The sequence below is a fragment of the Bos indicus x Bos taurus genome, chromosome 23 (genome assembly GCF_003369695.1).
Source record: "Bos indicus x Bos taurus breed Angus x Brahman F1 hybrid chromosome 23, Bos_hybrid_MaternalHap_v2.0, whole genome shotgun sequence".
NCBI classification, from domain to species: domain Eukaryota; kingdom Metazoa; phylum Chordata; class Mammalia; order Artiodactyla; family Bovidae; genus Bos; species Bos indicus x Bos taurus.
In genome coordinates, this window is record NC_040098.1 from 33,250,143 (window position 1) to 33,271,807 (window position 21,665).

The 21,665-nt window shown below is 41.7% G+C and overlaps 2 protein-coding genes across 14 annotated transcripts in view; one reads left to right on the forward strand and one right to left on the reverse strand.

Moving 5' to 3' along the window:
* The window catches only part of SLC17A1 (solute carrier family 17 member 1), a 237,188-nt gene that overhangs the window by 179,745 nt on the left and 35,778 nt on the right, over positions 1-21,665 (forward strand). The window lies entirely within an intron of this gene.
* Positions 1-21,665, reverse strand: part of SCGN (secretagogin, EF-hand calcium binding protein) — a 52,493-nt gene that overhangs the window by 21,765 nt on the left and 9,063 nt on the right. For 3 of the 4 annotated variants that reach the window (XM_027524089.1, XM_027524088.1, XM_027524090.1), the window contains exons 3-6: positions 19,608-19,700; positions 14,676-14,765; positions 4,486-4,542; positions 3,982-4,059 (exon numbers count right to left, since the gene is read on the reverse strand). In XM_027524089.1, coding sequence (XP_027379890.1) covers positions 3,982-4,059; positions 4,486-4,542; positions 14,676-14,765; positions 19,608-19,700 — 318 coding nt within the window. The remainder of the gene's footprint in view (positions 1-3,981; positions 4,060-4,485; positions 4,543-14,675; positions 14,766-19,607; positions 19,701-21,665) is intronic. The other variant, XM_027524091.1, reaches the window with a different exon arrangement.

The window sequence follows — 21,665 nt, forward strand, 5'->3', positions numbered from 1 at the left end:
AGAAAAGCATTAAGAGAGCGGGGGTTTTGGTGAGGGAGCGGGTGTTCTCCGTCACTGTGAGACCCTACCCCTCAGACCTGAAAAACCACTTCAGACTCAAGAAAAAACACAGTGACGTGACTTCCAAGTCCATGAGGACAAATCCTAGGCTTGTCCTGCTCCGATTGTCTTTTCTGGATTTGCTCTGCTCGGTCTCCTCAGCTGCCTGTAGCTCTAGCCGTTACTCCTATAGATCCTACTTGCCGTCATCAGCGTGGGGCTCCCATCTCCCTGTCTGTCTCCATACACTGGGCTCAATGTGGCTTATCCCCACTCTCTGGATGACTCTGTGATGAAGGATCCCAGTGAGAGACCTAAGGATGGAGCCCAGCACTCCCAGGCACCCTTTCTGGTTCTGCCCTGGAGGATCTGGGTTTTTTTTTTTTTTTTTTTTAAATTTCAATTTATTTATTTTAATTGGAGGCTAATTACTTTACAATATTGTATTGGTTTTGCCATACATCAACATGAATCCGCCACAGGTTTTAAAAAAGGAAAGAGAACAAGGAGAATTTCAGAACACAAAACACCGCTGGAGGATGGTCAGATCTGCGCAAAATGCTGCTATGTGCAGTATGTAGTATGGAAGACACCCCAAGAGGGAGCAGGAATCACGCTGGGGCTGGAGGGTCATGAGGAACACACATAAGAGAAGCAGGAGGATCCCAAGGGCAAAGTTTGCTAACACTGTCACGGTTTATTCCTAGCTGTCTATTAGGTAATAACAGAATTCATTAGGGAGTCCACTGTGTGCCAGATTCCACGTGAGGGCTAAGAACATGCAAATAAGATGCCACCTTGCCCCAGATGAATTACAGGCTAGTGGAGTGCAAGATCCGTAAACAGTGTCAGTGTCACCCTTGACTCTTAGCTGTCTGATCAGGAAATCCTACTGATTCCATCTTCAAACAGATCTAGTTCTCGTCTCTTCTGCTTCCCAGCCCTGGTCCAAGCTGCCATCCTTTCGCCTGGATGAAGGGGTGGCCTCTTAACAGGTCCCCCTGATTCCCTCCTTGCCTGTTTCAGGTGTGTTTCAACACAAAAGCCAGCTCATGGCATCTTCTGCTTCAAACCCTCCGTCTCCCTCCAACTAAACCACCAAGTTCTCAAAATGGCCCCCAAAGCTTGACTTGGTCTGGCCTCTGTGTCATCTTTTCTTACTCTGCTCCAGCCACACTGGTCTCCTTCTGTTCCTGGAAATCCTAGGCACACCTCTGACCCAGGGGCCCTGCTTGCTGCACCTTTGGTCATTTCTCAAGCTGCATCATCTTGAAAGGCCACCCCTGACCACCCAGTTGAAAATCATACCTTCTCCCCAATCTCCCATCCTAGCTGCCCTGCTGGCACTATCTGGTCTACTGTTTAATTTGTTCCATTGACACTCATTACCTTCTATCATGCAATGTAATTTATTATTTATTATGTTTATTATTAGTGTCTCTGTTTTGCTCACTGCTGAATCCTTGCTGACTAGAATAGTGCCACAGGCATAGCAGGTATTCAATGGATATTTGCAAAGTGAATTAAACAGATGACTACGATGTTAAGACATTGAAATACACAAGATACTATAGGAGCACAGAGGAGAAGCACTTGGAGCCACTATAGAAGAAGATGATGGAAGAGGGCAAAATGTCTAACTAAATTTTGAAGGATGAGCAAGAACCAGGTGGAGAAAAGTAAGGAAAAAATAGCTGAGCTATGTTTAAAAGTCAGAAAATAGTGGCTTAGTATTCTAGTTGGAGGTGGGAGGAAGCCCCTCGGAGTTAGGGTATTCAAAGAAATGCTAGAAATCTGCTGGGGATTCTTAGTGCAAGCATTTCACTGCCTAAGGTCTGCTTTATAAGTTAATAAAAGCAAGGTAACAACGGCCAGAGCTAACATAATGTTAAATCAATGTTGAAAAAATGCCCAACTGGAAGAGTAATCTCCTTGTTATTCTCTCTCGCAAGCAGTTTCAGTCTAATTTCGTCTTTCAGAGTATTCATGCTATTAGAGAGTTTCACAGAAACCTAGGACAAAAGGAAACCAGAGATACACGGGTAGGTGGGAAATTGCTTCCTGCTTCTCAGGGATTTCCCGCTCACTCTTTAACGCTAAGCCTGTCAAAGGATTTCAAACAGCATTATGCATGCTATTTAAACAGGTCAACATAGTAGGAAGCCAAATTATTTCCTGGCCTGGGGTGTGAGTCTGTCCTGAGCATCGGCTTAGCTCCCATCCAGGCCACTTCTAAGTTGTCATGGTCAAGACCACATTCTTCCTTCCCAGAGCCTGTGCCCTTGGCGGAAGACAGCATTCATAGTTGTCGGGATACAGAGTGAGAGCCAGAAGATCCAGGGCTGAAAGCCAGGCGAGCCCAACTTCCAGTTTAACTGGTGCCTTAGGCTAGACAACTTATCATTTCCCAGTTAATCAGATTTTTAGAAGGAGTTTAGGAAATTAACTTGGTGGTAGCTTAGTCACTTACCCTTTCTAAGCCTCAACCATCAGATATACAGAATAGCAGGAACAATGCCAAGGCTATAGAAGAGTTGTTAGAAATAATACAGTATTTGGAAGCATCGACTAAAGGCCTAAATAGGTCAACCTTGTAGTACACATTTTAGCAGGGATCCATTACTCTTCTCCGTGATATTAGCCCTGATGGTTCACCAGAAGATTCAGTAAGATGAGTCTGTTTAAGAACTCTTACTATAGTAAGTATAGCAATTGCACAAGCAATTATACCTTTATCAGTAGTTTTCTTGCTTATTAATTAAGAAACCTGCAAAGGTTGATTGGAATGAAGCACACATTTGGGGATGGGAAGGGATTTAGGGGAGACAAAAGGTAGAGAAGCCAGATTAGATTCAATACAGATTATTATAGAGTAGCTCTGGGAGAAAAGCTTCAAGCTAGGAACTGAATGAGAATGTGAGAATGAATTCACCAAAGGTAACTTCTCCTACTTCACCATTTTCCAGGGAGCTTTGATGCTAAAATAATCTCAGGTCATTTAGGATATGATTGCATAAGTGGCAAAAGGAAGTAATGACAACAAGGACTACAACAACCGCTACAGGCAGAGCTAACATGTATTGAATGTTGGTTATTTCCTGGATGCTCTGCAAAGCACTTCATATGCATCCACTCACTTGCCCTCGTAGCAATTAGGTATTATTAATCCCCATTTTTCAGCTGAAGTAAACAATAGACCATTTCTCAAGGTCATACCTATAGTTGGCAAAGGTGGAATATGTATTTCCCAGCTTTCTGACTCTCCATTGCCCTAAACGAATGTACTAAATGAGTAGAATAATCCATGGGGGGCAGGGGCCGGGGGTGGGGTGGGGGACAGAGGGACGGGGGGTGGGGGGGTGGCTCCCGTGTGTTTGGTCCTGGTTGTCTAGGTCCACATTTCCTTGTTTCTGTGTGACTTGGATTAACCTCAATAACTTGAGATTACTGACTGGTTCTTAGTAACCTGATATTAACTGGTCTCCCCAAGGATAGGTGAGCAGCTCTCTTTCGAATGCATGCAGTCTCATCTCAAGAGAGAGACTGCTGCTACTGCTAAGTCGCTTCAGTCGTGTTTGACTCTGTGCAACCCCATAAACGGCAGCCCACCAGACCCCACCGTCCCTGGGATTCTCCAGGCAAGAACACTGGAGTGGGTTGCCATTTCCTCCTCCAATGCGTGAAAGTGAAAAGTGAAAGTGAAGTTGCTCAGTTGTGTCTGACTCTTAGCGACCCCATGGACTGCAGCCTACCAGGCTCCTCCATCCATGGGATTTTCCAGGCAAGAGTACTAGAGTGGGGTGCCATGAAGGTCTCTTCATGCATTTGTCTAGTCTGCAAACACTCACAGAGACCTTAATTTTGTTCCAAATGCTGTTTCTGGGCCCTGGGGAGACGGTGGGGAAGCTGTCTTCATAGAGATCGCATTGCTCAGTTACTCACCATGGTGCCAGTATATTCTTCCAGCTTAGCCTCTGAAATGGCCTTTTTGTGGTGGAGGAAGAGGTCTCGGAGGAAGTTCTGTGAGATCAAGAGAGGAGCTGCATTTTATCTAGTGACAAATAAACCTAAAAATCTCAAGAGGCTCCTTTTTAGAATTGTCATTTGCTTGTTTTAGAGAGGAAATGTAATGCTTTTTATCAAGCAAGAAGTTCAAAATGCAGGGCTGTCACAGTTTGAAAGGAGCACTGTTTAAACGGAACCCAGAGAACAGCTCGAAGCATAAAAAGATGTCATAAATCCTCAATTATGTCTTTCCTAGAGAGAGCAATCAGTGTCACCTACAGTTTCTAAACCTTCTAAACACGAATCAGTTTTTTAAAATTAGCAAATTCTTTTCCATGTTTCTTGGAAACACAGAAATCAAGCTCATGATACACACATATCAAATTCCCAGGGATGAGCTAACCTGCCGTTCGCCCAGAGACAGCTCCCAGCAACACTTACACAAAGTTCAGCAGCTGATATAAAGCCACTGCTGTCAGCATCGTATTTGCGCCAAATCTGAAATACATAAAAGCCAATAATCCATTTATCCTCAGATAATTTGGGTTCAAGTTATGCTGATGTCTACTAAGGTTCAGCATCTGATAACAGTACTTAACTGGGTGCAAATAAAACTATGTGGAGAAGTTTAGGCTTTCTTTGGTGACAGCTCTTTTGGGGCAGAACTCACTAGAAATGACTCCCTGCATTCGCTTACAGCCACTTAGGGAGGACCACAGTACTCTCACTGAAAGGGAGCTCTTGGAAAGTTTGAAGTGGAAAGATATGAAGGAATGGCCTTCAGTGGGAGAAAATATGGCAGAGTAAGAAATCTTCTTTGTACTAAATTCCTAAAGATGCAGAGCCCTCTACAAACAACTCTTTAAATATGTAGCTCAGCTGGCAAGAAACTGAGATGACAGAAACTAAAGTCTGTCTTGGGTACATCTCCTGATCTCTGATGAGTTAGCCTGTAGCTTTATCAGGATACTTCACACAAGGTAGTGTGTGTTTGTATAGCCCTGCAGGCTCCTCTGTCCATGGGATTATCCCAGCAAGAATACTGGAGTGGGTTGTTATTTCCTCCTTCAGAGGATTTTCCCAACCCAGGGATCAAACCAGTATCTCCTGCATTGGCAGACAGATCCCTGGGACCACCCAAGGTGGGAAGTCAAACTGAAACACCTAAATAAGACTAAAACCCCAAACAGCAATAACCATAATGAAAAGGTGAACTTCCCCTAAAAAACTGCATGGCAGAAAACATCCCTAAGGAATCTTGCCTGTGTGGTCTTGGCTCTGGGCAAAGGGAATAAAACATCTCTGAAAATTCCCAGTAACAAGCCAACCCTTTCATTAGTTCAATAACAGCATTCATCCAGCTGAAGATACAATTACTTAAACTGGAAGACAGAAGAGCTCAATATTTTTAAGGAAGCGTTGAACTGCTTTCTTTAGTAAATGGTGTAATTTTGACCACCTCTGATTATTGCATATTAAAGCCTCACAAGTTGGCAAGTTCCCTAACTCCTATACAAAATGAAAAAGTAGCACTAAGGTGTTTCATTTTGTTTTTTTAAGTGACAGATTTTTCCATTGACGTGGAATGGGTTACCTGAGTCACCAACTGCAGGGACCTTAGTTCTAGACCAGAGCCAGAGTCCGAGCTAAATATCCTACAAGGATAGTAGGAACTACTGATGCTGATGTTCCCTGGGAAATGTTCAGAAACTTTGCTCCTTTCAGTCCCCGTCACCAATATTTCTGCCTGAATCTAGCCAGTCTTAGAAAATCAACTGGTTAAATGTGATTTATATCCTAATTTTAATGGTATGAATATATCAGAACTAAGAATGAGAATTTCAAATAATAAAAAGTTTACATGCTTTTTTTATGCTGTTCACCAAATATTTTCCATCGAAATTATCTTGTAACTTTACTACAACTAAACTACTGGAGAACCAAAGATCTTTATGTGACTGCTACACATGCCATCTTGAAAGAATGAAAGCAAAATAAAGAGGTTTCCAGGCAAACTAAAGCAGGGTTTATTACCATCAGATTCTCAGTAAAGGATATACTCCAGGTAGGAAGAACTCAAAGAAGGAAAATTTAAGGTAAAAAAGGAATGGTGTACAAAGACAATGGGAAACACTTGGGTAAATGGCAACATAAAATCTTGTTAGCTTAAAATTTATGGGATTAAAGAAAACAAGCTAGAACTAGTATTCTGGATGATAACGGCTAGTGAGTTGATTGATACATGCTAACACTAAAGTGTCTTAAGGTCCTATAGGTCAAGGGGAATATAAATATATTAAGGTAGAATTTCTTAAAATATGTGTGATAGTAGTTGGTTATAACAAATTTAATTTTAGAAAAAGAATTCAGGTTTCCAACATATTTTTTTTTTAAGTTGGATAGAGGAAGAGAAAGATCTTTGCAGAAGAAATTGACAAACTAGAAGGGAGGGAGGAAAAATGGAAAAAGTTAAACAAAAAAAGTTTCCATAATGCTATTTCCTTTTCCCATTTCTCAAGATTATTCAAGCCTATACAGGCCTAACATTTTAATACTTTTTTACTTATTGTAAAATGAAATCATATTCATTGTACAAAATTAATGAAATACAAAGAGAAGAAAACTCTAATCTTCAGAAATTTCTACCCCAGAGAGGACAACTTATCATTTTTATGTCTTTCCTTTTCATTGTATTTTTGTTATAGATGTGACATAATGAAGGGGGATCATAGAGGCTATATACTTCAGTGGTCTATTATTTTTCATTTAAAATTTTCTGTGAGCATTTTTAAGTACAACTGAAATTATTTTCAAAATGTCATTTAAATAATTTATAAATAATTGTGATTCTAAGATGGAAAATGCAAAAATACAAAGAATTAAAGATCATCCTAAATCTTATCCCTTAAAAACAACCAATATTTATCTTGCATGTATTTACCCATTATCTTAGTTACACTGATGTTAAGGGTAAATAAATTTTTAAGCAAAATTAAGATCATATTGTTTATATAATTTTGTTTCATAACACTGTAATGCATTTCCTTCTTCTCATTAAATATTCTTTGAAAACTTGATCTTCGGTGATCCGTAAAATTCCACAATGGGGTTTTTCTTTCTTGAATCTCCAGGCCTAGAACAGTTTCCAGCATAATGCAGGTGCTCATAAGTATTTGTGGAATGAGCGAGTATCATAATTTACCATTTTTCCTTCCTTGTTAGACATTTATGTTATTTTCAGTTATAACTATACTAAGTAACACTGGAATATTTAATGTACATCATAGCGTTGAAAACTTGTCTACATCTCTGATTATATTCCTATATAGATGCTTGAAGAAGTAGGACTATTAAGTCAAAAGGTAGATTTTTAGAATTAACTCTGGATGATGAAATTTTAGTGGATCCTGATTACATTTTTGCAAAACTGCTTTCCATAAGATTATCCCACTGTGCATGCCTACCAGCAGAGCATAAGCAACAGTTTCAGTGCTTCCTTGCCAGTGCTTCATCTTTTCGTTAATCCCTCTAAAATTTTTACCACCTTAGTAAAACTTAGTTGTTTCTAATTTGCATTTCTTTGGTTCCCACTATATATCTATTGTCTACTCAGATTTTTTTCTGTGAATTGTTTATGCAAATGCTTGTTCAGTTTTTCATAACTTCCATTTGACAAGAAGATAAAGTAGTGTAGAAGTGTGCTAAGTTATTATCTCCTAAATGGGGACTTGGAAGGTCTTTCAGGAATAGGGCCCTGGGTGTAGTAGCTGTCCTAAATCTACCGCTCTGGCCTTTAAGATGCCCTGCTCTGTCCTCCCTGGCCTATTTTTCACCCACGGACAGTAACACCTATGTGGTGACCCAGGGACGAAAGAGCAGATAAAACCAAGGAGGGTCTTGGAATGCAGGAACAGAAAAACCAGACCCTTAGCATCTTTCCCTCCCCCATGTTGTAACTATAATGGAACAGTATAACCTGTCTCCCCTCCTACCCCATAGGGAGAAGGTATTTGCCCTCCTCTTCCCCCACCCAGTATACATGCCTCATCCCATCAGCAAATGACCCGCAAGACCCCTATCCCACTCCTTGTACCCTAGGTATAAAAGTGGACTAAGGACCCCTGTTCAACGTCAGTTCTCCCTTGAGCTGGCCTACTGTTCTAACAGTGTCTCCCCCTCTAATAATCTTTATTTTCCTCTCATTCTGTCTCATGTCTGGAAATTCTTTTCCAACCCATGCCCAGACCACAACATTTTTGGTGGCCCATACGGGGACCTTGGAGTCTCCTCCCCCACCTCCTCACTTCTCCTTTCTTATAGGGACCCTCTGCGAACAGTCAAGTGTTGTGGAAGCAACTGAGGAACTCTGGCCAGGCTTACCCTGTGGTGTGTTCCAAAGGCCCCACTGCTCACTGTGCCCCAGTAGCTGGCACCCGAATGGGTGAGGGTCTCTTCTTTGTCTTCTTTCCAACTAAGGACTAGGCCAACCAATATTGTGTGGGCACAGGTCAGGCACTTAAAAGCTGTTACGGTGCCTGCCACGTGAAGACTCCCTTGTGAGAATAAGGGGGACACGGAACGGATCAGGCCACAAGGGCATCCGCCCCCAGCAAGACAACTTCCGTGCACCATGTCAGGCACATAGTGGTTGAAGCCAAACAGAGACCATCATCCCTGGCCACCGTCTCCCCGCTAGGATTGTAAGGCAGATTCCTCAGCCTTCTTCCCTGTGACGTTCACTTCTTTCCGTTTTCGGTCCAGACTGATTTACAGGAGCCTAGGTGTTGTCTCTGAGCTATCCCAAGAGTGCCTTCTACATTTCAGGGAATTGCCAAAAGGGGAGTCACCTGGTTGCTCCCAGCCCACTTTACCTGAGACCTCAGCCTTGGGCAAATTAGAACTTCAAAAAAAAAAAGGTGGGGGAGGGGGTGAGTGTCACAGAGACATTTTAAATCTCAAGCGGAAAACTGAGATCTCTGTCTGTCTGGATTTATGTATGTCTCAGTGTGTGTCTTTTGGGTTTTTTTTTTTTTTTTTTTTTTTTTAATATTGCTGAAGTTGTGAGTTCTAAGTTAATTGGCTTAAAGAAAAGTAAGCACTTACAAACCAGACAATTCTAAACACGAGAAATTAACCTAAATGAATTTCAGATTCACATGAACTGGGAAATATTCAATATTAAATATTTAGTATAAATGTTTGCTAATCTAATATAGACATGTCTAAGAGTCATTAACATTAAGCATAATATTTTCACTGTGCCTAGGTTTATTATAAGTTAAATATTGTTATATCTGTTACAAGTTTGTCAGCAAGGAAAGTAACTCGAGTGAAACTTTTAAAAAAGAAAAATCTAAATGAGACAAGAGCTTTTAGTTAAACTATTAAGAATAAGTATACTTTAGAAATGTCTAAAATAGTCTTGCCAGATTGGGGTAACTTGAATTTCTAGAGTTGTGCTGAACTACGTGACAAAAGTTTGTTGAATAGCTAGGTCATTTCCAAATAAAATAAGATTCTGAAACATTCATTATTGAACACTAACTTCCTCTTACACAGAAACCAAAGAGATTTTGGACTATTAATGAATAATGTTTGATGCCATCCTGAGATGTTCTCTAGAATTTTTTTTTTTTTTTTTAGAAATTATCACTGGTATTTATGTTCACCAATCTATAGAATGCTAATATATATAAGGTCAGTTCTTGGTTGCTTAAGGAAAGTAGGATGTGTGTTTTCAGTCAAGAAGGTATGAGAAATGAAATTACATTTTCTGAAGAGAAAGGGAAGTAGGTCTGACTTACAGGTGGCTGTTTCAGGATGGGAGAACAAAGTAATGGGTACAGAACATGATAAGAAGGTTTTATGAAAAGTGGACCCCAAAGGGAAGAGTTTTGTGCATAAATACAAGTTTTCTTGAGATGTTGAACTGCCTTTGATAATGGATTTTAAGTTTCTTTACCTCTGAAGTGCTCTGTTCTGTTTACCTTTGAAATTTTCTTTGTTACTTTGGATAAGTGAATATATTGTTTCACAGTGATCTATATGATCTTATCTGATTGAGTGTTATAAACCCTTTTGATATTTATCAACAAAATTTCCTAAATAACTTGACTTCTAGCTAACTTTGGGATGCCTCAGAGGGCCCCTGAGACATCCAAAAGAGCTATTAAATTACTTAGTTCATTTGACACGTTAAATTACATGGGATGTATTGTTGGAGGAGTGATGAATCTTCTCAGGTTATATTGTATGGTTGATGTTACTTATATAGATATCCTAGAAATTATGTGAAATTCATGAAAATCTGGTATGTCCTGGTAAAATGTTGTCAGTTATAATTCTAGTTATCATGTTAAAGTGTTACAAGTCACAGCAATGACCAGGCTACTTTGCCAGTTGCAATTTAATTAGATTTTAAACATGCCTTCTATGGTTTCACTCTCATGCCTTTAGAAAAATCCTGCTAGTTCTTCAAGATTTATGGAAAAGACTTTTCTAAGATTAACTGTTATCTGGTAAACTGGTAACAGACTGGAATTTAGTCTACTCTCTGTTAAGAGAACAAAGTTTTCTTAGAATGAAGCTTTCAATAACAGATTATGAATTTCTTTGTGTTTAAGTGATTTATATTTGTTTTTAAAATCTTTTGTTACTTTGGTAAAGTAAATAAACATTATTTAAGGTTATGGTACATGTAGACAAAGCTCATTCTACTTCTACAAAAATAAGCCCTCACTGTTAGACTTTTGCTATCCTGATGTCCTTAAACATGGCCACAGTCTACTCCTAAATCAGGGAATTAGAAATGGGTGAAAAATAGCTGAAAATCAGAGAGTCAGGGCTATAAGAAATCCAAGAGAGCTGCTTGGCTTTTCCTGGCACCCTGACAAACCTCATTTTTATTTGATGGGTTAAAGCCTTCCCTGGCTACAGGGTTAATGCCTTCATAATGAAAATATCATGTTTCGCTGAATATTAAGTTTTGTTAATTGTTAAACTAAGTTTCTAGTTTTGTTAATTAAGGTCTGCTAGTGTCAGACTTCATTTTTGGGGGCTCCAAAATCACTGCAGATGGTGACTGCAGCCATGAAATTAAAAGACGCTTACTCCTTGGAAGGAAAGTTATGACCAACCTAGATAGCATATTCAAAAGCAGAGACATTACTTTGCCAACAAAGCTCTGTCTAGTCAAAGCTATGGTTTTTCCAGTGGTCATGTATGGATGTGAGAGTTGGACTGTAAAGAAGGCTGAGCGCTGGAGAATTGATGCTTTTGAACCGTGGTGTTGGAGAAGACTCTTGAGAGTCCCTTGGACTACAAGGAGATCCAACCAGTCCATTCTGAAGGAGATCAGCCCTGGGATTTCTTTGGAAGGAATGATGCTAAAACTGAAACTCTAGTACTTTAGCCACCTCATGCGAAGAGTTGACTTATTGGAAAAGACTCTGATGCTGGGAGGGATTGGGTGCAGGAGGAGAAGGGGACGACAGAGGATGAGATGGCTGGATGGCATCACTGACTTGATGGACGTGAGTCTGGGTGAACTCTGGGAGTTGGTGATGGACAGGGAGGCCTGGCGTGCTGCGATTCATGGGGTCACAAAGAGTCAGACACGACTGAGTGACTGAACTGAACTGAACTGCTGCTAAGTCACTTCAGTCATGTCCAACTCTGTGCGACCCCATAGACGGCAGCCCACCAGGCTCCCCCATCCCTGGGATTCTCTAGGCAAGAACACTGGAGTGGGTTGCCATTTCCTTCTCCAGTGCATGAAAGTGAAAAGTGAAAGTGAAGTCGCTCAGTCGTGTCCAACCCTAAGCGACCCCATGGACTGCAGCCTTCCAGGTTCCTCCATCCATGGGATTTTCCAGGCAAGAGTACTGGAGTGGGGTGCCATTGCCTTCTCCAAATTAAGGTCTAGTGTTTACTAAGACTCAGTTCTGAGATAGTTCCTTGCTGTTATGTTATATTGCTAAAAAGTTTAATTAATTAAGTTATTAGAAAAGACGCTCTAAGTTTGTTTCTAAAGCATATCTCAGTAATCAGTCTTCAGATAAAGATCAGGCGTTCCATGATGTACAACCAGGAGATTAACATCAGGCTATATGCTAAAGCTGAAACTCCCAATACTTTGGCCACCTCATGCGAAGAGTTGACTCATTGGAAAAGACTCTGATGCTGGCAGGGATTGGGGACAGGAGGAGAAGGAGACGACAGAGGGTGAGGTGGCTGGATGGCATCACCAGCTCGATGGACATGAGTTTGAGCAAACTCCGGGAGTTGGTGATGGACAGGGAGGCCTGGCATGCTGCGATTCATGGGGTCACAAAGAGCTGGACACGACTGAGCGACTAAACTGACTGATAGATAAGTCACATAACAAGTGAAGTCAGATGACCCGGGGTATACTGAGCTATACCTAATGAAAGTTCTTAAATTCTTGCTTGTGACCTTATTAATAACTGCTAGCTATATTATTTTCTATGTTACTTGTTTCAGAAGATTGTTTTTTATGTTACCAAATGTGTGACTGAGCCTGTGATAAAATGCTGATATGTAGTTCCATATGAGATCAATGATTGTAACAAAGTAACTCTAGATTCAGGAAGAGGCAACAAGAGGGAATATTTTCCTGGACCAAGAGGCTAGTAAGACAGGTATGGTCCAGAGACTTTTGCTGCTCACAAGGCCTGGTCTAGTAACAGCACACTGAGTGGCCTGTTAATGGAATCTTTGTTAGACTTGGGAAAGAGCCTTCCCAGGACCGCAGGACACAATGGCCATGAAATGCCCACAAAGCATGGTCAAATATGTGGTTATGAAGGGACCCTGCTGACTGGAAGTTGTCACTTGCCAGCTGCCTGTACAAGGATTACTTCGTGACCACTGCAACCTGCTGACCTTCAACATCCTCTGAAAGGAGTTCAGGGTGGAGATCAGAAATAAGGCACTCTGTGCTCTGGAAAAAACCCACAAGAACCGGCCTTCAGATAGTTAGATGTTTTCAGGTAAAGATTTTATGAGCCCAAATCCTTGCACCTTCTCGTACCTAGAGAAACATTAACGTCACGAACAAAGATCTGGGCCTGGTTCTTCTGGCTAGCCCCTGAGTAGCTTTTCTACTTCTATTAATCTTTGGGCCACGTACCTTTAATTTTCTTGTTAAGTTTGTTTCTTCTAGAGTACAACAAATCTCCAAGTAGTAGCATGACAAGAATATTCCCTGACCAACACCTAGACAGTGCTGAAACAAGTCACCTTATTCCATTCACTCTCATCTCCCTCCGTAAATGCAGCCTGATAGAGAGCAGGCAAAGGGAACCCAGAGCCCCACAATGCCCCTGTACAGCCTGAAGTCAGAGTGGTCGTCGCCCCTTTTTCTTTGAGACTGGATTCCCAAATGCCTGAGAAGGGAAATAGGTAGATAGTTAGACATGAGCAGGGTATCAAAAGGGGCCAAAGAATTGGCCCTAAAAATATAGAGAGGAACGTGATGACCCAAGGATGAAAGAGCAGATAAAACCAAGGAGGGTCTTGGAATGCAGGAACGGAAAAACCAGACCCTTAGCATCTTTCCCTCCCCCATGTTGTAACTATAATGGAACAGTATAACCTGTCTCCCCTCCTACCCCATAGGGAGAAGGTATTTGCCCTCCTCTTCCCCCACCCAGTATACATGCCTCATCCCATCAACAAATGACCTGCCAAACCCCTATCCCACTCCTTGTACCCTGGTTATAAAAGTGGACTAAGGACCCCTGTTCAACGTCAGTTCTCCCTTGAGCTGGCCTGCTGTTCTAACAGTGTCTCCCACTCTAATAATCTTTATTTTCCTCTCATTCTGACTCATGTCTGGAAATTCTTTTCCAACCCGCGCCTGGACCACAACAACCTAGAGGCTGAAAGAGGAGCCACTGATTCTGCCTTTGATTTTCACTCAGGCACAGTGATTGCAGAGAGACAGCTGCTGGCTGGATCGGCCCTCTAATAAGTTATATTTTGACCATACTATGCCTTCAAATCTAGAATTAGTCACCAACATTTAAAACTAAGTGGTTGCCCATAGGGGCTTCCCTGGTGGGCTCAGTGGTAAAGAACCTGTCTGCCAATGCAGGAGACCCAGGTTTAATCCCTGGTCTCGGAAGATCCCCTGGAAAAGGAAATGGCAACTCACTCCAGTACTCTTGCCTTGGAAATCCCATGGAACCTGGCGGGCTGCAGCCTATGGGGACATGACTTAGTGACTAAACAACAATGAAGTTGCCCATGGAATCTTGATCTCTAGCCTGCATTCTCAGAAGGCAGCAGTTTGCTGGAGCTCACAGGGCTCTGGGCAGGCTGGTATTCTCTGGGCTCCACGTCCCTCACCCTCCCCTCCCATTACATTCCTCAGATACCTGCCTTCCTCTAGCACAGGCTAAGGAGTCTGTTAGCTCAGGAGCAGCCTAGGTCAACCCACTGAGGGAGCACATTGAGACTGGGGGCCACAGTCCAGGCTCAACACCAAGGGCTTCTTTGCGTGGTTTTGTCCCATGGGCAGCTCTCCCTGGGGGAGTGGGCAGGGGAGGTGGCAGCCATGGCAGGTGCCTGGGATCCTGGCCTCCATAGAGATACAACCAAATGCTCACCCGCATAAACTCCACACTGCTGTCCAAGGGGGTTTCCTGGCGAAAGAGCAGAAGAAAGTTTTCATCCTCAGATAAGAACATGCCGGCAAGCTAAAGAAAAGGGGAGAAATAGCAGTTGGTGACACTGACCAGTGCTCCCTGGGTAAAAGGCACAGAGCCACATATTAGAGAGCAGAACAACTTAGAACTCTCAGGGTGGTGAGCTCATGTTGCAGTTCTGTGCCCTCAATTGTCATTTTGGGGGCACAGTCACAGATTCTTTCAAGAAGTATTGGGCACTCTTACTAGATATGAAACGCTATGTGTATCTATTTTCTACGAGCTTACAATCCAAAATCATCATTTAATAATAAATGTGTTAGTGTTTAAAACGTTCCACACTTTATCTAAGAAGCTCCAGCATTAACAACTACATGTATTAGAAAAGAAAAATACCAAATAACTTTTTTAGAATTAACAATCACTAATATTTATTGAGCATTTACTGTGAGCCAGGCACTGTGCTAAGTAAACTGGCATTTTTCTTTATTTTTGGTTGCTGGGTTTTCATAGCTGTGCAGGCTTTCTCTGTTTGCAGCGAGCTGAGGAACTACTCCTGGTTGCAATGTGCAGGCTCATTGCCGTGGCTTCTCTTGTGGTAGATCATGGGCTGTAGACACGGGGGCTTCAGTAGTGTAGGTACACAGGCTCAGTTGCCCCATTGCATGTGGGATCTTCCTGTGTCCCCTGAATTGGCAGACAGATTCTTAACCTCTGGACCACCAGGGTTGTCGTCGTTGTCGTTTTTAATATATATATTCTTTATTTGGCTGTGCTGGGTCCTAGTTGTGGCACTCGAGATCTCTCTTCATTGTGACGTGCAAACTCTTAGTAGCAGCATGTGAAATCTAGGCCCTCTGCATTAGAGATGTGAAGTCCTAGTCACTAGACTTCCAGGGAAGTACCCCAAATAATTTTTATATGTCCTATGAATTGTTCTGTGGGCTTCCCTCATGGCTCAGACAGCAAAGAATCTCCCTGCCAGTGTAGGAGACCCAGGTTCGATCCCTGGATCGGGAAGATCCCTTGGAGAAGGAAATGGCAACCCACTCCAGTATTCTTGCTTGGAGAATCCCATGGACAGAGGAGTTTTGTGGACTTCAGTCCATGGGGTTGCAGTATTTGAGGGTATTTGAGTCTGTATTGTCTTCTCCGTTCTCCTTCATAAACCACAGGCATTCCTTCTATAATCATTGTCATTGTTCTCTTGGCATTTTGTATAATGCCACAGAGTGACTCCAGAGCAAATACTTTGGGTAGGTTGTACGAATAATTATTTCACACTCCCACTCATATTCTCTAGTTGGATGTAAGTCAGCTGAAGGGTGTATCATGTGAACAACAGCTGTCATATATTGAGTACCTGCTACCTGGCAGGGGCACTGGTGATGTGCTTTTCATTATCATCTCATTAAATCATCATGCCAGTCCTTCAAGCAAATAGAAAGATCCCTGTTTACTAATGGGAGGCAGCACAGTGCAGGATGTGATAGGCTTTCATGTGGATCCAAATTCTTTCTCTATCATCACCTATTATTTGATCTTGGACAATTTAATTGATGCCTCTGTGCCCCAATTTCCTCATGTGTAAAATGAGGATAATAATATTTATGTTATTGTTGTATTGCTCAGTCGTGTCCAACTCTTTGTGACCCCATGGACTGCAGCACACCAGGCTTCCCTGTCCTTCACTATCTCCCAGAGTTTGCTCAAACTCATGTCCATTGAATCGGTGATGCCATCCAACTATCTCATAGGATATAATATTTATATCCTGGCGTTTATGTGAAGACTAAAAGTAAGATGAGGCACTATTTATGAACTGTTAAGCAGAGTCCCTGGTACTTACTAAAAACTTAGTCAATGGTAACTGCACTGTGGATCTAGATGATGAACTTGAGGCTCTCAGAGATGAAGTCTCTGGCCCAAGGTTTCATATTTCACCATTTTTCTTTGTGCTGTTCCTACCCACCCATACAGGGTCAACTGGAACTGAGAACCACTCTTTAGGACTAAGTGTTTTTTCATATGGAGTGGCACAGGCTGAGAAACCAAATTAAAATGTAATTCACTGGCCCTAATTAGAACCCACTCTGTCTTCAATTTATCTGGAATGGCACAGAGGAGCCCTGGGCAAGTCAAGTACAGAGATCATCCTCTAGTCTCACTTTGGCTCTTACTTGTGACTGCTTTCTCATTTTATTTTGTGCTAAAATATCTAAAATATGTGCGTGCATGCTCATTCGTATCTGACTCTTTGTGACCCCATGGACTGTAGCCCACCAGTCTCCTCTGTCATGGAATTCTCCTGGTGTAAGAAGTGGCAACCTGCTCCAGTATTCCTGCCTGGAAAATTGCACGGAGAGAAGAACCTGGCGGGCAAGAATACTGCAGTGGGTTGCCATTTCCTTCTCCAGAGAATCTTCCTGACCCAGGGATTGAACTTGGGTCTCCTGCTTTGTCAGGGGAATTCTTTACCACTGAGCCACTTGGGAAGCCCTCCTTTAGGTTACTTGCTTTCAACGCTGCTACCAAAAAAGCTGCATTCTGTTTCATATCTCTATCTTCTGTCATTGTTTGCTGTTGTTGAATAGTTTAAAAACAACATCTACTAATTAAGGATTCATTTCAGATACACCTTCTAATTTCTATAATTTTTTAATCTCTGGGGCACTTTGCCTGATGAAGATCATATTTATCTTCCCAGGAGCCTCAGAATCTTTATATAGTGCTTATAAGCTTGATAAATCCTCTCTAGAAACTCTGATGGATCCTCAGTTTATCTCCTGGATCTTGTTTAGGCTCTTTTGTCTAGGTACCCCACTGGGTTTTCTCACAGATCTCCATGCCGGAAGATGGTAGCCCTCTGACTCCTTTTTCTCCTGATGCAATAATATAAACACTTCTACATATGCAACGTCATCTCTTTTTCCCTGCTCTTTCCCTCTGTCCATTGAATTCTCCAGGCAAGAATACTGGAGTGGGTAGCCATTCCCTTCTCCAGGGGATCTTCCCAACCCAGGGATCAAACCCGGGTCTCCTGCATTGCGGGCATATTCTTTACCATCTGAGCCACCAGGAAAGCCCAAAATGTGTGCAGATGGGCTGATTTGTATGTCACAACTACCTGTAACTGAAGTAACCCTAACAGTCAATGATAAAGCCGGAGACAGTAGGAGAGACCTTGCTACTACTCTTAATACTCACAGACTCAGGAGTTTTGAAGGGGCTTTGGGACCAAAACAGTCCTATACTATCAGCTTCTCTACAAATAACATCAATTATGCCATCAGCAGGACTCCATAATAGAATGTTTAGCATGGGTGTCACAGTTGTTGTCAGGTTCCCAGTTGCTTTAGAAATTGGTAAGAAAGATAATGGCAGAGTTTTTCACTGTTTGCCGTGTTTCATTTATTATTAACAAACATTTGGGGCTTCCCAAGTGGTGCAGTGGTAAAGAATCCACCTGCTAATGCAAAAGATGCAAAAGACGAGAGTTCGATCCCTGGGTTGGAAAGATCTCCTGGAGTAAGAAGTAGCAACCTGCTCCAGTATTCTTGGCCTGGAAAAGTTCATGAACAGAGGAACCTGAAAGGCTGCAGTTCATGGGGTCAAGAGGACATGTCTGAGCAACTGAGCAGGCACGCACACATAACAAATATTTACTAAGCACCCCTATGCACTGTGCTCTGTCCTGTGAGCAGAAGGATGCAACAGTGAACATGTCATTATAAATACTTCAGTACTTTTACCTGAAACTTGCAATTACATTTCCATTAATGAATACATTGCTGCTTTTACATCAATTGCAATGGAATTATTGGTTATATAATTTTTTGCCTTTTAGTGAAAATTTTGGAAACAACTACACTCATAAATATCCAGTTTAGTGTATTCATTTTCTGAGAAGGCAGCCTTCTGGTGAACATGTCTATTTTTTTATAAGAAGACATTATCTTGCTTTATTATCATAACTTTCTGAAGAAAAATTACTATTTTCATCAATAATATTGACCAAGTATGACAGCATCAAGAGACTAGCCTTTCAGACTTCAGATAATATGTCTAGCAGGCAATTTTGACTATGAAATAAATATGTTAGTTTCATAGTAGCTTATTTTTATGTATGGATTCGTAACTCGTAACTCTATAGAATAAACCTGTATAGATTCATACCTGTAACTTAGACCAGTGCCACTTCTTGGCCATATGATGCTGGATAACTCAGTTTCCTCATCAGTAAAATAGGGATAATGTTTGATGACCATTTTTGTAGCTACTGTTACAAAATATAATATACAATGTACAATACAATAATATACAATACGTTACTCTAGAGTAACATAATATGTGTGGAAATTCTAAACTGTGAATCTTTTTGTAACTGGAAGAGAAAATAATCAGGCTCAAAGACAGGCTGTGTGAGGTACCGCATGCTTAATGCATTTCCTTGCTTTAGTTAAGTACGTAGTAAGTGTGGTTTGAGTTGAAGTCAAGACACCAGCTGTCTGTTTTGTTTTCATGATGTTCAGAGGTAGATCTTTCCAGTCCGCCCTGGGAACTGATGCTGAAATTTGAACTCATTTATTGTCAGTAAGTTTTTCCTTATGTCTAGGTTGAATTTGAACAGGACACTGTGTAACTGAAAAGCCTCCAGCATATCAATTACCCAATTATAAAATAAGTATAAAGATTGATTGACCTAAATAAAATGATATCCTTGTCACTAAGATTGATGAAAAAGGAAAAGCGAGTACTTCAAAAGTGTTATCTAATTCAACTGCCTTGCAGAGGGTTCTAATTTCCCAGTCAAATGTAAAACTTTCTGTATTCTGCAGAGAAAATTGCAGCCCAAGAAGGTATTGTCAATAAAGGTACAGTCATAAAAGATACCTCTTTCATCTGTATGCAGCCGTCTTTAGAGACATCGTGGGGAGCCATAAATTGTTGTTTCATCTTCTGTACATTTTCTTCTTTGACTGCATCCTACAGTGGGCCAGAGAGAACCACATTAAAGCCACTGGGATTCCAAGAATGTTAGTTAGGATATCAAATATTCGGAGTATACAGCCTGATAATTACATTAGTCTAACCAAGTTCCCTAGTCATTGAAAAAGATCTCACCAATTGCAGACAAGAGAGAGGTGATGGAGATTTCTTAAATAACCATTAATCAGAATCCAAACTAGGTAGCACAGCTAGTGAGCTCCTAATATATGAATGAAGAGAAACTTAGAGTGTTGACAGTATGAATTTGAACATTTTTCTATATTTTTTGTGACAAGAGATTGTATTGTAGTGAACATACAAACTTTCTTCCCAAGAATGTTTTGTTCTATTTTTAAGTGAAAAGTCCAGCTCTTTTGGGCTTTTGGTTTACCATAGTTCATTCTCTTAATCTTGGACTCTCCAAAAATAATAATAATAATTAGAAGGGGAAAATAATTAAAGAGGAAACCAAAGAAGTAATCATTGAACTACCAAAGATGTGACATATCCCTTCCTTGTACAGCTTTTTCCACACATTAAATTCTTCTTCATCAGTGGACCGTAGGGTTATTACAAAGAAAGATGACATATATAATCAACAGTGGAGGATGTATTTAATGCAGAGTCTGAGAGTCACAGGCACTCCCAAACAGTGCCAGATGCCTAGACTCCAGACTAGATCAGTTAGACTAAACTGACTCTCCCTAATACTGTCATGGTATTCCTGCCAACCAGGTTTCCTCATCTGACACTCCTCTAAGTACAGAGAAATTAGCCTCTTTAGTCTTGGCACCATTGATTGTGTGGTTGGTCTGTTGTATGGGTGTGTATGTGCATCATACAGAGAAATCATTTAAGAAGGTGGGTCTTCACTTTGAATTTCAGCTTGGTCTTCTACCTTTAGTTTGAAGGCACAGAACTTGACTTGTCCTCTCAGACCTCTAACCCCAAAGTCCATGACTGTCCCTTGAACCTAAAGCAAGAGAGTCTAGGGTTCCCTCTGTTGTTATGTCCAATCAGCACCCACCCCGCCCACCTTCTCGGAGACTCTAAGTCCCAAGAGGGTACTTAGCATCTCTGGAGCATTGAGTCTCAGCGTGTGTGGCAATCTGTACATGAAGAATGTGCACACAGCCCCCAAAAGTGATGCTCTGCAACAGACTGGCTAGATGTAGACCTAGTTCAGAGGCAGTTCTGAGCATTTGAAAAGAAAAAAAGTTGGAGGGGCCAGTGTGGTGGGTATAGTGAGTAACAGCCAGCAGCAAGACTGGCTGATGTTTCCATGAAGTCAGTCCCCTCAGAGGCTGTGAGGAGCAGGTCATTACAAGCTGCTGCTTCTCCAAGATTGACTAGCAGGCAGCTTGCTGTTCGAAATCTTAAAATTCCTTCTCCCAAGGTCTGTGTGACTCTCACTAATCAAGGGAGGAAAGTAGCCCTAGTCAGGCCTCTGATGAACTGCCCGCCATGTCTAAACACCAGAGTGAGTGGCTGCCTGGTCATGGAGGCCTCCCTGCTGGTGGTTCTGGACTCACTGGGGCATCACTGATTAGAAGTAGGTGTCACAAATGGTGATTGTCCCTCAGCTGAGAGGAACATGCCTTCTTGTTAAGGACGTACTTAGGGCCTACTCATTTCTCAGCAGGAAAAAAGAGTCCAGAATTAGGAATGGTTTCCTGAATTGTGGTTGTTCCAGTAGCGTGGAATGCCCAGTGAAGGTCCCTTTAGCCATATTCCCTGAGGGCATGCCTCTGAAATTTCTGACTAACAGTTTAAACAGCTTATCCCTTGGCTCCAAAAGCCCTCTCCTTCACCAGGAGCTGAGGAGAGGTGCCTGGGGCTACAGCCACAGCTCAGCAGGACTGGCCTGATTATATCACAACCCACTCCCTGATATGTACTGTCCCTGAAGGTGAGAGGAGATGCAGACATCTAACAAATAAATATAATTCTTAGGTACATCAG